Here is a 16781-nt window from a genome sequence, read left to right as displayed (position 1 = left end):
AGAAAAAGCTTTGTTTGGTCGTTTTTAAAAAAAAATTATATCTCCCCTTTTCAAGGCGCAAGTAAGCAAAATTTAGCAGTCTCAGTCACAGTCCTGTCAGACCCATGTCACTATCAAGCTTAGCACCGAGTGTGTTTTCATACTTTTCTAGTATCACTCATTTAAATGGGAAGCTTTTTATATCTTGTATGTTATACCTTTTGTACCCTTCTGTCATTGTATTCATCGTTCTTATTGTTAACAAACAAACCACATCCATCCCCCGCACTTTAGAAAAGCTTGCTACGCCCGTGTTTCTCACCTTAAAACCGAAAGTAAACGGCTTTTCCTCGCGGAAGGTCTGCATTCGGTTAAAATGAGCTAATAAAATATTTCAAATTCACATTTCATGTCCAGTTTTTTTTTCTCATGTGTCAAGTAGCCGTGTAAAAAGCGGGATAATGATCACTGATCACACTGTCGGGGCTTATTTCTGCGATAACAACCGGCTGCCTGTACATTATCCCTTACATTGCCCCAACCTGAATCCTTCAAAAAAAAAAACAGTTCAACATTTTATTTAAAGATACTTGTATTATATAGTTGACCCTTGTCTGAACAATTGAAGAAAATATAGCCTACAATGTATGAAGTCTTTCATGTCATGTTTTACGGACCCCGCATGTACGCCTCCAAATGCAACATGTTGCAATTGTGCGTGACTTGTGACGTGTGTGTGTGAGTGACAACATCCAGAACATGGACAGTATTTACACAAGCTCATCTGAGTCTTTGAAGATATAGAATCATAAAATGTAGCAATGCTTTAACCTGCTTGTGACCACCTACTTGGATTTAAAGACTGAAAGATCACATTTGGAGAAGACTGACATTTATATTATATGACTGATGGTTTAACAAGTGATTTTAGGCATCGCAAAAACCTACATTAACAACTGAAAAAAAACAAAAATAATAATTTTATAAGGAATAATATAAGGAGAGCTCAAGCCATTAAGCTCCATTAGTATTGAGAAACCTCCAGAGTGCCAGACGGACCTGGAAAAAAAACGCTCTGTAATGAGCCACTAATGAAAACAAACACATCAGAGCAAAATGAAACGAATCCAAAGGACCCAGCAGAATCCTCACACTTACATTAACTGTCTATTGATTCAGACTAACCGAGAAATGAGCCCCGTTTTTATGCAAATATCTACTAATGCTTTCATTAACATAAGTGTCAAGGCTTGATTTTCAATCCAATGAGCTCATTTTTGATGCGCTCGGGCGCAAATCCTGTTTGAGCAGGTGTGTTTGCCATTACCATGAAAACACAGGGCACATGCTGGAACCTTTGTCGAAATAATTGTTGTTCCTGTATCAGATTATCCTCGTTTGTTTCAATTAATGGATCCATTTTGAAGGAAGTTAACCACCTGCGGTGCGCAAACAGTGCGTAAAAGAGGATCTCGGACTCTCCAAACGCGCTTCGTGCAGCATATATGCTCATAAAGCACTATAACAACAGCGTCGTTTAACCATTTTTGGCTAACTTTCTTATTTTTATTGAAATATGTAAGGATCGTTTTATAAAGCAATACCGGTGCACAGTTGAGAAACAGTAATTTCCTCCCAGAAGAGCACCGCTCCAGTTCGCACCTTGTTAACAGCTCCAATTAGATTTGCTTTACATTCATTGATTGTTGATTTACATTTGCGACTAAATAGCGGCTCTTTATGGCTGTTGACCGACGGCTTTAGACAAAGACCTTGGCAACATCATATAAATCGGTGCCAATCTAGAGCTGGTTCAGTCAGTCCACCTTCAGCTTCTTAAGGACATCTCTGAGGATTTGCGCATTCGCAGCACCGGTGAACATGTTGCCTGTGGTGATCTGGATGTCCCTGGTGGGATTAACCATTGGCAGACCGTCTCTGAATTACTTGGAAAACCGCTTTGGCGAGGAAAACGAGTCTGAAGAAGTGCGTTCGGAGGCAATAAAGAGGCTTCTGGAAGTGTTTGGAATGGAAGATCCTCCTGCGGCGCTGGCTCGGGGACACAAACAGCCTCCACAATACATGCTGGACCTGTACAACACCATCGCTGATGTGGATGGAGTCACCAAAGACCCGACGCTGCTGGAGGGAAACACGGTCCGCAGTTTCTTCGATAAACGTAAGTTACGCGTCGAATTTTCTTTACACCTGCTCTTAGAATAACGTAAAAGAGACGGGTTTTAGGTTATATCGTGACAAAAACACCTTTGTACAGTACATCTCACGTCTATTAAATATTTTAATTAAAGCCGTGCGACTCCGTGCGTAAAGTGATTGTGTCTGCGCAATGGTTGGTGTTTATTTAAATGCAACGGCAGTGTTAACATCCAATTCCTTCAATTGTATATTTTTGTCTAATCTAATGTCACCATCTCTGTTTAGTGCACAGCGATCAGGTTGAGTTTCGCTTCAACCTCTCCACGGTGGCCAAGAGTGAGAAGGTCCTCACAGCTGAACTTCATCTGTTCAAGCTCAGGCACCAAGCATCGCTCACCTTCAACAGACATCACTTTTGTCAGGTATTTCATACTGACCCACAAAAAAAGTAAACGATGACAAGATTCTTCCAGGTGTTCATGAGATGGTTTCTCTTCTGCAGGTCAATGTCTATCAGGTTCTGGATAGCAGCAAAATGAATGTTTCTCAAGGGAAGAAGCTGCTGTCATCCAGACTGGTTCCCATTCACTCCAGTGGCTGGGAGGTTTTTACCATCACGCAAGCTGTAAGTATCTGTGAAGCTTAAACTGATGTGCTCATGTTAAACAGATAAAGGATGAAAATCAGGGATTTTTTATCACATGAAATATAGTTATGTTATGCACAGACTTACCTGTGAGGAAACAAGATAAGATGTTTTGTTTTCGGCATATATTGTTTCTGTTCATGTTTCTTTAATAACACTTGATGTTTTTTTCTTCAGGTAAGGTCTTGGATGTCAGACGAGGGCAGTAATCTTGGTCTCTTGGTGACGGTGAGAACACTCGCAGGCATGGACCTGAAGACCGTGCGGTTTGCATCGGGCCGTGATCACCATCACAGCAAGCAGCCCATGCTGGTTCTCTTTACCGACGACGGCAGACGGGCCACTTCTCAGGAGAGCTCTCTTAAAGGTACAGGTGAGATTTTATTAATCACAATATTCAGTGTGAACACTTCTCATTCCTCCTTAAGCTCTTTCCAAAGATATAAAAGATCAACTTCCCTCGACTTACTTTAGATTGTCATTCTAAACTAAACTGTTTTCTCTTCAGGCTCAGATGAATCTGCCGCTGTGTCCAGTCTTCCGTTTCCCAGCCCCCCTCGGCCATCAGCGGGCCGCCGCATCGCTCGCTCCACAGACTACGATGACGGTGGAGAGATGCCATGCCAACGTCTGCCTCTCTACGTGGACTTTGAGGAGATCGGCTGGTCCGGCTGGATCGTCTCACCGCGTGGCTACAACGCCTACCACTGCAAAGGTTCCTGCCCATTCCCACTGGGACAAAACATGAGGCCGACAAACCACGCCACGGTGCAGTCCATCATCAATGCCCTTAAACTGACCAAAGGCATTGAGACGCCATGCTGTGTTCCAGACAAACTCTTCAGCATTAATCTGCTGTATTTTGATGATGATGAGAATGTGGTTTTGAAGCAGTATGATGATATGGTGGCAGGTAGCTGCGGGTGTCATTGATTTATTGATCTCTGTATGGTTCATACGAGCCACGGGATTGGACAAAACACTGACTCGATTATTGTGGCAGGACTCGCCCAGGTGATGCCGGTGCAGGGTGTTCTTGCTAAACTGTAAATATGTGTAAATAAATCAAATTTAATATATAGAGGAGCTTGAGTTGATAAGTTGTTTTGTATAAAAATAAAATGTGTATATTGCATGTTGTGAACTATTATAAAGTCTAAATAAATTCTTACAAAAAATTGATTTACTGAGTTGTTTCTTTATTTCTTCTCCTCCCATAAAAAATATTTGCACAGAGTTGGTTCAGTTATTTTACTTGTAAAGTATAAAAGGTAGTATGCACATTTTTTATAATAATGGATTGACTGTGCAACATGATTTTTATGATCATAAATTCACTTGTAGAATTTAAAATTATGAAAGGAATTATGATTCTAAATAAATTTACAACAAAGATGAATTCATAAATAAATAATACATTCATTAAATAAATTATAAATAAAACATAATTATGAAGAGTTATATAATTATAGTGTTGAATGAATAATAAAATAAACTTGAAGTATACTTATTTTTTTTACCCATATTACCTCACACCGATATTAATAAAGGTGTTAAAAAGGGTTCTTCACAGTTGAAGAAAAAATTGGTACCCCATAGAACCTTTCAGTCAAAGATTCTTAAAGGTCAGTTTATTTCTTACCTTTTTCTAGTCTTTTTTGAAGAATTCTCAGTAAGATCATAGGAATTTGTTCCAGCAAAGGCAACAGATGACAGATAGAGCCATGCTGACATCACGGCTGAGAGAGAAAGTAAAAAGTAGAAAGAGAGAGAGAGAGAGAGAGAGAGAGAGAGAGAGAGAGAGAGAGAGAACAGATGGGTACAGGATCAACTGATACCACGAGTCGTCTCTGCCAACCAATTCAACTCACAATAATGAGACAAAGCATGAAGCTTGCATATTTAATAACATAATTGCAAAGCTTTTGTTGACATTAACACACAATACACTTGAACCTGAATGTTTTTCTGTTTTTGCAAATGAACTCTTCATTTGGTCTTTCATTTAAATTCACTTATAAAAAATCTATTAGATCTTCAATGACAAACTTAAAAGTAACACATTACAGCTCAAAAGAAAAAAAATCACAGACGAGATCTCTTCTCAATTATTTCTCCTAGACATCAATGTCATTCAATAGAGAACAAATGAAAGAACTCTCGTCTGCGTCTCAGATATTTCTCCTGAGAAAAAGAAATCTGTCAAATGTGTCTGTCATTAGAGTTTGAGAAGAGATGTCAACAATGTGTCAAACTGAGCTCAGATTTGTCGAGTCTTCCATCAAAAATCAACATTATTGAAGATGAACTCTAACATTTCTCATCAAATTTGCTCAAATCCAGATTATTTGACCTCAACCCTCCATACTCCTCATGTTTCAACAATTGTTTCTCTTTCTAGTTCTCTTTAGCAAATTCAGGAGACACATCTGAGACAAAGTTGAGACTTAAACGAAACACAACCGTGAACTTCAAAAATCTCATGAGCTATGAAAGAGAAACATCTCTATCACGATGCAAAAAATCCTCAAAACAAGTTTAATCAAACTTGTTTATTTGATCATTTTGTTTTTAGAATGAAACATGACCATGACCTATTCATTGACACAGTCTTTATTTTGAGGATGTGTAGATTTGTACTGTGTTGAGTTAAACCTTCAGCATAGAAAGAGCAGCACATCATCATATGAAGACATGAGTAATCTGACGCTCTCACCCCCTCAGTCTCCATCTGTACTCTCTCTCTCTCTCTGATCGACAGGCTGCATTCACATCACCAGAGACGCTCATTCATGCCAGTAAAATGATGAAATGCTGCCATTATAACAGAGAACTAAAGGTTGATGGAGGCCGATACCTGATCTGCATGTACTGTTGTCTCACTGTGTGCCAGTATTTCATATCTGAAGCATCCGCTGGCTGGAGTTGACTGAGACTTTGCCATGGCACTGAGAACATGGGCAACAAACAGACCATCTTCACATCTCAACAACTGGACGCTTATCAGGTCTGTCACATCACTTTCAAACTTTTATATTTTAACTTCAGCTCTTGAAGAAAATGCCTTTACATTGTAGGAGGGAAGAGTTTGAGATAGTTTGCTGTGGAAAACAGACAGAATTTAAGGTTAAAATCATCAAGAATAGATACATGTAGGCTTTACAAATTTCATCGGAATAGTAACGGACTGACTGTACGAACTAGATATTTTACATGATTATCATAAATTAGATTTTGTTTTAGACATTTTTTTAATTACACATCATTTTTCATCTAAAAATACCTTTTTTTAAAACATGTGTATTCCTCTTAATCAGGTTAATATTTTTTTTATATTGTTGTTACATTTTATGCTTCTCTTGTATGTTATAGGACTGCACTTATTTCACCAGAAAAGAAATTCTGAGGTAAGTTAACAGCACTGTTAAAAATATTTGATAAATATGAATTAACGAGTAATTGTAACGAAAAAAGCCACAGAAAACATTCATCCGTTGATTTGTCAACTGTAAAAACCTTCACAGAGAAAAACTGTAATAAATGGATCAAGAATTACATTTAATTAGGTTGTAAATAATAGAAGTAAAATATATGAATTATTATCTATGAATCTTTGAATTATTTTACATTTAAAATATTCAACGTGTACTTTTACAGCGAGGTATGGGCGGTTCATATCATGTTTTATTGCAAGTAAAAAAGTTAAGTCACCCCAAAGTTTAAAGTGAAAAATAGTGAAAGGACTTTAATTCCTTGACTCTTCACATTTGATGATTTCATTTAAATATTCATGTTTCTTCAATTTTAAGCTAATATTATTATCACTTATGTACATTAGAGTGTTTTTATGTTACACGCAGTGTTGGGTAAGTTACTCAGAAAAAGTAATTAATTACTAGTTACTAATTACATATTCAATCATGTAATTAATGTACAAATTACTCTCTCCAAAAAGTATTTAATTACTTATTACTTTCTATATCCTACATCAACCTTGATTAGAATTGATTCAAGGAGAATAGACATTAAACGGTTTATTTAATTCATTCAAATAAATAATAAAATAACTACATAAATTATTATTTTTAACTGACCAACGTATACAAATGTGAGAAGGATACATTAAAGCATACATTTAGTTCAATTACATCAGAAGTAACTGTAATTAAATTACAGAAAAAATAAGAGTAATCCCTTACTTTACTTTTTAAAAAGAAAAGTAAAGAAAAGTAATTAAATTACAGTAACTAATTACTTAGTAACTAGTTACACCCAACACTGGTTACACGTTGTCATTTAAGAAATGTTTAACGTTACGTTTTGCATTTGTGTTCATGATCTCACTTTAAGTATTGATAAGTCTATGGCAAAAACGCTTGTGAAAAACTTTCGTTCAAAAGCAGATTTTTATGACCAGTTATCACAATTTAATATGAAAAACAATGAAATACACGGTTAAGAATTGTAAAAACTTCACGATGAGTCAAAGTTGCATCTTTTCATATCACCTTCACAAAATGTAGAAAATACACAAATCTAGGGGGCAAATGTAATAGGAAAGTTGATCCAAAATTAAAAGTTCTCTAATCGTTAATTCACTCTCATGTGGTTGTAAAGCTGTATGTGAGTCTTTCTTCAGTGGAACACGAAAGAAGATATTTTGAGAAATGTCTCAGTGGTTTTGTGTTCATACAATGGAAGTCAATGGGGTTCAGTGTTCTTTGATTTCCAACATTCTTCAAAATATCTTCTTTTGTGTTCTGAAGAAGAAAGAAACATACAGGTTTGACATGACACGAAGGTGAATAAATGATGACAGAATGTTTATTTTAGGTGAACACCTTTTAAACACATCGCCTTTAACATGTATAAAGTAGTATTAAAGAAGGTCATCTCTTTCTCAGACTGTTTCATCGGTATCGAGATTTAGCTCCTCAACTTGTACCGCTGGACTACACAGAGCAGCCTGACGTCCGCCTGCCGTACGAGCTGATTGGCAGCATGCCCGAGCTGAAGGTTTGACACATCTCACGGCCCCTCTGCCGTCTCCATGTTCCTCATGAATTATACATGTCAAACTAATTGATAGCGGTCTTGGTGAGGTTAAGTGTTATTAGATCCCCTTAAACCCGAGAGAAGAAAAACCTCAGCGGAGTTTCATCATCATGTGTTTGTGAAGTGTTTTATACAGTTTCTGTTGTTGTTCAGGATAACCCGTTTCGTCAGAGGATCGCTGAGGTCTTCTCAGAAGATGGAAAAGGAAACATGACTCTGGATGATTTTCTGGACATGTTTTCAGTTTTAAGTGAGATGGCACCACGGGACCTGAAGGCCTACTATGCATTTAAGATCTACGGTGAGAATTTATTTGATTTCGTTACTCAGGTATAGTTGAACTTGTACTCAACGCGAGATTCCTAAGTGTTGTTTTAGTTATATTTCTGAGAAGCACATGAAAAGTAGACTTTGTTTTTTTCCAGTTTAAAAGAAGTACACTCATGGCACACTTGAATAAACTTCTTTTATTGAATTACTGTAGGAGCAGCGTTGAATAAACGTCACGTCTTTCCTTTAGACTTCAACAATGACTACTTCATCTGTAAATCAGATCTGGAGAAGACTCTGAATAAACTGACTCGCAACGAGCTGACAGAGGATGAGGTGAGAATGGTGTGCGAGAAGGTCATCAATGAAGCCGATCTGGATAATGACGGACGCTTGTCACTGGAGGATTTTCAGAATATGATCACAAGAGCTCCAGACTTCCTCAGGTGACACTTCGCAAACCTCAGTGATTTCCATTTACAAGTTGGATAGGGCTGGATTATTACCTGTTGCTCTTTAAAGGGCTCATCTGATGAACATTTTCAACAAGTTGGCTTGATTTATTTGGGTCTTCATGAAATGTCTGTAACATATTTTGCTTAAAAAACACTCAATGGTTGTTTAAACGACACTATTATTGCCTTGTCAAAAACACTTATGCTCACAGCAAACCGTTTTGGTGTATGTCTCCTTAAATGCAAATGAGTTACTGTGCACCCCACCCCTCTTCCGTCCGGGGTGTTGACGCAATGCACATGTAGTGTTTCCCAATGCTGGTCCTTGGGTAAAACTTCCCAGAATGTTTTAGAGTATGTTTACACGATAAAAAACGGAAACGTTTTTCCTTTGTGTTTTCGAAAAGTTTCACGTACACACGACGGAAAAAACGATGTATTATGCATGCCATGCCAGTGGATGGCGCTGTTGCGCTATAAAGAAACCCTACGTGCTTGCGCACATCTGCATACACTGTTTTAATCTAAAAGCGCTCTTAATACACTTTGTTGGTGTGTATGTGTGTTTATAGTAGTGTGCATATAAATACTTGAGAAATGATAATAAGTATGTCACGCGGCACAAACAACCAGCGTGGAGGTCGCCATTATTGTTTGGGGTATACTCATACATGCATACAGACTGAACGCGTAATATGCATGCGTATGACGTCATCGTTTTTGGAAAACGCTGCCTTCAGAGTTTACATGGAAATTACATTGCCGTCGTTATCAAAAACGTGCATTTTGAGACCCGTTTTCAAAATTTTGCATTTTCAGTCCCCCAAAACACCGTTTTTGTGTAAATGAAGAGCCAAAACGCATAAAAAGTTTTCAGTTTTTAGTTGAAAACGGTCTCGTGTAAACTGCCTCTTAGATTCAACGTGATTCAACTCACCAGCTTGTTTGTGTTAATTAGGGAGACATTTCAAACATTCTGGGAGGTGTGCCCCGAGAACCAGGGTTGGGAAACACTAGTGTAGTGCATGCCATGGCCATGCAGTGGGTGTAAACATGCAGATTAATGGGCTGTAATATTATAATAAGAACCCCTTTCTATGTCACAAGGAGAGCGAAATCTGATCGGCTCGATTTCTCACATGCTTGCAGAAAAAGGCTCACCAAAACAAAGTTCTTTTTCCCCCACGTTTTATGAGTCGCTAGATGCACCGGGTATCCGATTATAGCACTTAACCACAGAAAAATTTGGATTTTTCATCCGATGGGCCCTTTAAGAGACTTAAAAAATGAAAATTTATTCATCCTCATGTCATTGCAAACCTGTATGAGTTTCTTTCTTCTGCAGAACTCCATAGACTTCCAATGTATGAACACAAAACCACAGAGATATTTCTCAAAATATCTACTTTTGTGTTCCACTAAAGAAAGACATACAGGTTTTCAACCTCACAAGGGTGACTACATGATTGGTAAACTATACCTTTAACTAAAAATGTTGATCTCCAATTTACACAACTTCATAGCTCAAATAACATATTTTTACTTGCAAGTGCTGTCACAAAACTATAAATTCTGCTTTTAAAACCAACTTCCAGCTTGCTCCGTAAGCTTCGTTTTTATACATAACTGTAAATGCAGTTCATGTCTTGGACTATTTTATTAAAATGCATTAACTTCATCTCTTCCAGCACCTTTCATATCAGGATATAAAGCTTTTCCATGATGTTCTGGGATTGACCAACAGTATTGTTTGTACAGGGGATAACTACATGGGATGCTCAACAAAAGGTCACTAAAAAAAAAATTATGCAAGAATAGTTCAGTTTTGTTCAGCACTGATGCTTTACATTAAAAGTTTCAATGCAAAAATGTGTCGAATAGAAGTTTTCTCGTTTTCTTTAGACACAAATGCAATGTTTAATTTAAATGTTAAAACTGCTATTTTATACCATTCTTGCTACATCATTCACATAATTTAGCTGATAAATCAACCCCTGAAAATGTATCCATTGAAAAGAAACACAGCTGCATTTCTTAAAAGAATCTCATTTTAATAAATCAAAAGTACAGACATCTACAAAAACTGTAGATCAGTTTCTCAATTTTTAGAAAGTACAGTACAATTTAAGTAGATCTCTCTTTTTTTGTAAGAGTATTTACAATTGTTTCTTTTTTATTACCAAAATGTAATTTACCGATCTCCCCGGTTACCTCACAATTGAACACATGGTCATATAAAAGATTCTGTAAATGATATGACAGCGATTTTAAATCTGTAAATACAAGAAAAGAGAAACAGATCTGAAACTGCTCAGATAAACACTATACAACTGCAAAGCTGTTTGCTAACGTTCCGTTATGCTTGTTTGAGCATTTTCTCATTCTGAAAGGCCAAATGAATTATTGCGTTTGAGGCCCGTCATTACGGTCAGACCGACACAAACAGACATCATGCCAACCGCTTCAATGTGCAGAACATCAATACATGAACACACATACAAACGAAATGTACAGGAGGTCATGGATATCACCTTCATGATGCGCAGATCAGAAACGAAAGCTTAAGTATTAGTTATTAAGACAAATGGCAGGTCGAGGACAGCATTACATCAGATGAGAATAAATGAAGTCGATGAACCCAAAGCGTCATGTCATGGAAAGGAAAATAAAGAAGTGCAAACCAAAGTCGTTTCAAGTTGACTGACGTTTGAAGTGCGGCCGAGTTCAACCAAAAAAATGACAATTCCTTCATCATTTACTTCGCATCATCTCAGTCCACGAGGGGGAATAAATGATGGAAGAATTGGTATTTTTGGGTGAACTGTCTCTTTAATAACAGATAATATTGCAGCAAACATCTTTACCTCTCTGGAAAAAAGTCAAACACTGTGCTTCTGTTTTTATGTGAATCTTCTGAAAACATGTCCGGGTCGCAACCTTTTTGGACCATTCAGATGTTTTGTACTTTGTCTTTTAATTGTGAATCTTGTCACTGTACTTGCAAGCAAAAATACAATATAACAGAAAATTTTGCATAGTACAACATGTACTATGTACTTGATAATGATCAAAATCATTTGGATTTGGGGATGAGATATGACCAGGCCATGTTCTCAACAAGAGCGATTCACCCTTCAGGAGAATTTTGTTCTTTCACTTAAAGATCGCGGGCATTTCAAGTTTCCTGACCTATTGCTTATATACATCACTGCACCAAATGGTAAAAAACTACAAAACGTGCATTGCATTAGACGGGACCACATCTCCTCTGCCTATTCAGATTTTTTTATTCTGGTTTGGATAAACCCAGTCATACAGACCAAATCCATGCAAACACGTGGCTGCTGGCGAGCCGAGAGATGTTTTGGTGTTTGCCACTCACTGACTGCCCGAAATCTTAAGAAACATACTGCTGTACAATCTATTAATACCACAGATAACACTTTACAGTAATGTTTCATTCATTTACAAAACGAATGTGTTCGATAACATGAACTAACAATGTTACAGCATTTATGATCTCTGCTAATGTTAGCTCATTAACGTTAACAGAGACAAATTTTGATTTCATTTATTGTTAGTTCATGTTAACTAACAGAGTTCACTCATGTTAATAAATAAAACCTTACTGTAAAGCGTTACCAATAAATAAACAAATCAACCGAGAACATAACTGAATGATTCATTCCAACTGCATCATTAGCGGCCAAATCAACATCTTTTGCGTACTATTTACTAAACCAAACGCAATTCAAGACCGTGGTGGAAATATTCTCTCTGTAGATGAAGATATTTGGGAATGTATTCATCACTTTTCTTTCATTTTAAGACATACTCCATGGAAGCATGTGTTTTCTTGATGATAAACTATCACTTGGCACGAACTACACACAACACAGAAGATACTGATAAAGTGCATGGAATTCCACATGGGAGGAGTACAGCTCGCGCGTTTGGTTCAACAAACTTCTTAATACTACTAGTTAGGAATTCCACATGGTTAAAGGGGCGAAGTGTCAGTTTAATTTAATGATACTCAACCGAATTCAAGTGTTGAATGCATCAGAACGCTTTCATTTCGGGAAGATGTCCTGAGTTTTGGATTTATGAGTTTTCGGAAGCTAGCTAGCGCTACTGCATAAAAGAGCAAACTATTTGGAAATAGCTTCTTGTGCACATTTACGAAAAGAAGAAATTAAACATACAAAAAAATATCACGTTTTGATGGAAAAAAAACTGGTTCTTCACTTGATTATAATAGTTTGGTTTTAAAATGTCATGATGGTGTCAGTGAAAACCAGACTGATTTCATAAACACTTTAGGATGAGTACTGTTTCCTAACCAGCCAATAAAATAATCCCTTTCATTTAAATCTGATATTTTTACACATTACTAGCAAAATTTCAGGAGGGCTGCTGGTAATAAAATTGGGCGCAAAATGCAAAATCATAAAAAAACAGTCCATCATCATAAGAGGTGGGTTGTAATATTCCTATCCTTACAATAAGGTCATGTGATTGTCAAAGAATGCATAAGGGTTGAAAGTGAAATGGAATGATAAAGAACGTTCCATGTAACTCTCGGAACATCAGGTCACGCTCTGTGGCCGTACCCACTTACAGGGTGGATTTTGGCAGTTGCGCGTTCAGGAGCGTTATAAAAAGAGACGGAGATATGGACTCTTCCTTAACACGCACATTTTGAGGTGTAACAAATCACACGACGCATCAGATCTTCACCTGGACTGGAGAACCAACGCAGTCTCGCCGCAATGGCATCACGGAAGAAGAAATGGCATCGCTTCAATGGAAGAAGATCAGAGGAGTCAGGAACTCCAACTGCCTGAGGCCTGGAAGCCGAGCGTGAACGAGAACAAGAAAGAGAGAGTGAGAGAGAGAGATGGAGGAAAGAGGAGGAGTGCATTGTGGGAGAGCATTGTCCAGTCACGTCCAGCCTCGGGGTGGTGGACAGTAAGGCCATGGTCTTCACAGTAGCACGCAGCGAAAGAAGCTGCTCTTTTTCTGCTGTTCAGTGGCGATTTTGACTCCGTGGTTGCTACCCTGAGGATTGTTACCCTCCTGCGTGAAAGGAGAAAATAAACTCATGAGACCAAAGGTTTTCATTGTAACACCACGTTTTCAGATGAATCACTAAAGCTTTAACAATTTAGCATTTTTGCTCAAAAGGCAGATCGAAAGTTGTTCAGAAAGAGAAAATCTTACCAATTTCGTGTCCATCTTTGCTTTAATATCTCTGGCAAGAGTTAGGAATGCCTGTCAGGTGAACAGAAGACATGACATCATCACTGCGTTAGACCTTTAAACTCTCTATCAGCGGAAGACTCGATAAGAAAACGAGATGATGATCAGTCATAAAACTTACGTTCTCAACGTTGATGTTAGCCTTGGCGCTCGTCTCCATGAACTTGATTCCGTATTCTAACGCCAGCTAAACAGGGCAGACGTATAGCCGATTTAAACCGACAACACTTGTAGGACGATTGGAGATATTAACAATGAATAGATGACCGATTAATCAAATCATTATAATTGAATCAATTAAGAGTGCGATTGTTGATTAATCGACTTAAACATGAATGCATTCAGTAATCTAGCATATCAAATCTGATGCTAAAATCTGATTTGTTTCAATTTTAAACAATCAGACATTCAGAGCGAAAGGAACTTATGACTAAACATTTTGGTCAAGAGACCTTCAAATTTTCAACAGTATCATGTACGGTTTCAGACATTTCCATTTTGTGGAACTAATTCAGTGAACCTCTCCATGTGTATTTTATGATTTTAATGCTAATGGTTCGTAATATTTTTGAAAAAGTACATCCATAACGAAGACGGTAGAGTACAGAAGCCAAACCCTGTACAATCCACTCACCTTCTCTCCTCTGTCTTTAGAGACCTGCCTCTTCTCATTGATGTCACATTTGTTCCCCAAAATCATTTTCTCCACATCCGCTGATGCATGCTGGGAAGAAAACACAAAACATGAATACAGTGGCTGTTGGTGATATGAAGTATGCAGTGTGAGTGACTCAGAAAAGCCCTTTACAAGCAGGTGACCAAAATAGGAGTCGACTGTTGGACTAGTTATGTCTTTTAGAAGTTTAGACACTCACCTCCTCTATGTTTCGAATCCAGTTTTTGATGTTGTCAAAGGATTTCTCATTGGTTATATCATAAACCAGCATGATACCCTGAGATCAGACCACAAGACAATATCACTATTTGTTTTTGGTGAACATTTAAACAAGCGCTGAAGAATACAGCATTAACCAACAGCTAAGACAAACATTAGACTCCTAAAAAGTACCCTACGAGATACACAACAGAATATGTATAAATGTTTATCACCGTCTTACCATTGCACCTCTGTAATACGCTGTTGTGATTGTTCTGAATCGTTCCTGACCCGCTGTGTCCCTGCAATAAGAAATCAATCAACTCTTTTAAGCGTGCAAAGGTGTGGTCAAATGTAGGCAGAATATAGAAAGGTCAAATGAAAGAAAATATGAAATAATGCTCAGACAAAGTGGAAGATGGACTAGGCCGACCTTCATAAAGGAGGAATTAGCCTGCTTGTGGTTTGAGTCATACAATGGTTCCTTTAGAACAATCTCATATGTACTTCCAGAAATGAAGTCACCTGTGCTGTTCCAGCAATCTGCTAATGTTCAAGCGTGGCATTAAGAGTAAAGTCGGGCAGAAACTCACCATATCTGTAACTTGATCTTCTTGCCATCTAGTTCTATTGTTCTGATCTTGAAATCGATACCTGTAAGAAAGAATAAGTAAGCGCACAGCTGTCACAGTGATGAAAACAAATGCAACAACACAGCATCTCTGTCAAATAAGAGTCTGCTAATGACCATTATACACTAATCATACATATATTCATATACATGTTTGTTATTGTATAATGATGCCAAAGATAAAAACAGACTTTATTTCAAGATTTTTTATACTACCCTATGAGCATGGCAGGAGAGGATACGTGAATCAAGCTACATGCTATCGATTGTTAAAATAGCTGATTTCAGCAGAGCAAAATATATTTATACACATAATAAACTAAAATAAAACCCTTATGCCATTAAACTACCAAAAAGCACCACAGTAAATATACATATTTTGGGGGATGACACCTTTCTTTTGATACGGTAATATTTGATCTTGTCAGAAACTTAACCATGGTTTTAATATGGTAAAACATCTAAAGTTAGTAACCATGTGTATTTGACAAATCGATTATCATTTGTATTACCATGGTTTGAATACAGATAATAAATTATATTTACCGCAGTAAAACCATGGTTAATCTCTTTAAAAGAGTTTCTTTGAAGCCTTTTTGAATCCCAATTTGACACCTTAATGTACAGTACTATGTCATACATCAAAGTGCAATCTGATATCATACCTGCAACGTTAACGTACCCATGGTACAGTCACAAGAAATCAGTTTTACTTTAGATTTGATACATTTTATCCTTTAATCTGATTTCCATTAGACATCGTCTGGCATTTCAAGCTATTTCATGTGTTAAGACGTTTAAAACAAATAATGAAATAAATTTATCATGTAGTGTCCGATTCGTCCTGTCAGAGCAACTTGCAGCGAATCACCGGCTAACAAAAGAGTTACAAACAAAACTGAAACTGTGATACATACACCACATAAATCACATAAAACAGCATACAAAATATAACTCATCACAAAACTGTCAAAGTATAAAACCAGACGCTGTTAGATGCTGGAAGTGACTGGCCCGTTAGCTTAGCCGTTAGCACAGGCTGACGTTTTCTAAACTATCAGAGGCATCAAAACCGTTACAACAGTGAAGTAAATACCTATCGTCGAAATAAAAGTTGAGTTAAAGGCATCCTCAGAGAATCTAAACAACACACAGGTCTTCCCGACGCCGGAATCCCCGATTAACAGCAGTTTAAACAAATAATCGTAAGTCTTCGCCATACTGGATGTATTGCGGAAATCCCGCCCGGTTCTTCAGCGAACAGCGCAGAAGAATCCGCAAGACAGCAGCCCTTCGACCAATCATATCACGGCAAAGGCTCGTCCCAATAAATATTAATGAGGTCAAACGAACTAGCTCATATTCTTCCTGGAGCGTCATGAGCTGCTCCTTTATCGTACTAGGATTTACTCTGTCCAGCGGCCACGTCTGACTTGTACGTTACCTTAC

General features: G+C 37.6%; 3 protein-coding genes across 3 annotated transcripts; 2 read left to right on the top strand and 1 right to left on the bottom strand.

The window, feature by feature from the left end:
- Positions 1-1860: 1860 nt before the first annotated feature.
- Positions 1861-3802, top strand: admp (anti-dorsalizing morphogenic protein). Its single transcript, XM_057334684.1, has 5 exons — positions 1861-2158; positions 2422-2558; positions 2639-2761; positions 2960-3149; positions 3291-3802. The coding sequence occupies exons 1-5, from the start codon at positions 1861-1863 to the stop codon at positions 3713-3715; spliced, it is 1173 nt and encodes a 390-aa protein (XP_057190667.1). The 3' UTR covers positions 3716-3802.
- Positions 3803-5627: 1825 nt separating this feature from the next.
- On the top strand, positions 5628-10517 carry cib3 (calcium and integrin binding family member 3). The gene is made up of 6 exons (XM_057333407.1): positions 5628-5789; positions 6155-6189; positions 7687-7798; positions 7991-8138; positions 8358-8553; positions 10251-10517. The coding sequence occupies exons 1-6, from the start codon at positions 5739-5741 to the stop codon at positions 10270-10272; spliced, it is 564 nt and encodes a 187-aa protein (XP_057189390.1). The 5' UTR covers positions 5628-5738; the 3' UTR covers positions 10273-10517.
- Positions 10518-10603: 86 nt separating this feature from the next.
- On the bottom strand, positions 10604-16586 carry rab8a (RAB8A, member RAS oncogene family). Its single transcript, XM_057333406.1, has 8 exons — positions 16429-16586; positions 15295-15355; positions 14943-15003; positions 14700-14777; positions 14459-14548; positions 13946-14011; positions 13786-13836; positions 10604-13641 (listed from the first exon to the last, which is right to left on the bottom strand). The coding sequence occupies exons 1-8, from the start codon at positions 16550-16552 to the stop codon at positions 13549-13551; spliced, it is 624 nt and encodes a 207-aa protein (XP_057189389.1). The 5' UTR covers positions 16553-16586; the 3' UTR covers positions 10604-13548.
- Positions 16587-16781: the final 195 nt, after the last annotated feature.

Source organism: Triplophysa rosa, linkage group LG5 (genome assembly GCF_024868665.1).
Source record: "Triplophysa rosa linkage group LG5, Trosa_1v2, whole genome shotgun sequence".
Classification (NCBI taxonomy): domain Eukaryota; kingdom Metazoa; phylum Chordata; class Actinopteri; order Cypriniformes; family Nemacheilidae; genus Triplophysa; species Triplophysa rosa.
Note: the sequence above shows the minus strand (reverse complement) of the source record. Positions and strands in the feature narration are given on the sequence as shown.

Excerpts from the sequence above, each read along its gene's own strand:
- admp (XM_057334684.1), top strand. The coding sequence starts at position 1,861 with ATGTTGCCTGTGGTGATCTGGATGTCCCTGGTGGGATTAACCATTGGC. Across the intron at positions 2,559-2,638 it reads ACAGACATCACTTTTGTCAG|GTCAATGTCTATCAGGTTCT; the intron begins GTATTTCATACT and ends TCTCTTCTGCAG. Across the intron at positions 2,762-2,959 it reads TTTTTACCATCACGCAAGCT|GTAAGGTCTTGGATGTCAGA; the intron begins GTAAGTATCTGT and ends TTTTTTCTTCAG.
- cib3 (XM_057333407.1), top strand. The coding sequence starts at position 5,739 with ATGGGCAACAAACAGACCATCTTCACATCTCAACAACTGGACGCTTAT. Across the intron at positions 5,790-6,154 it reads AACAACTGGACGCTTATCAG|GACTGCACTTATTTCACCAG; the intron begins GTCTGTCACATC and ends TGTATGTTATAG. Across the intron at positions 8,139-8,357 it reads CTATGCATTTAAGATCTACG|ACTTCAACAATGACTACTTC; the intron begins GTGAGAATTTAT and ends TCTTTCCTTTAG.
- rab8a (XM_057333406.1), bottom strand. The coding sequence starts at position 16,552 with ATGGCGAAGACTTACGATTATTTGTTTAAACTGCTGTTAATCGGGGAT. Across the intron at positions 15,004-15,294 it reads AAGATCAAGTTACAGATATG|GGACACAGCGGGTCAGGAAC; the intron begins GTGAGTTTCTGC and ends TTCTTATTGCAG. Across the intron at positions 14,549-14,699 it reads GGATTCGAAACATAGAGGAG|CATGCATCAGCGGATGTGGA; the intron begins GTGAGTGTCTAA and ends TTTTCTTCCCAG.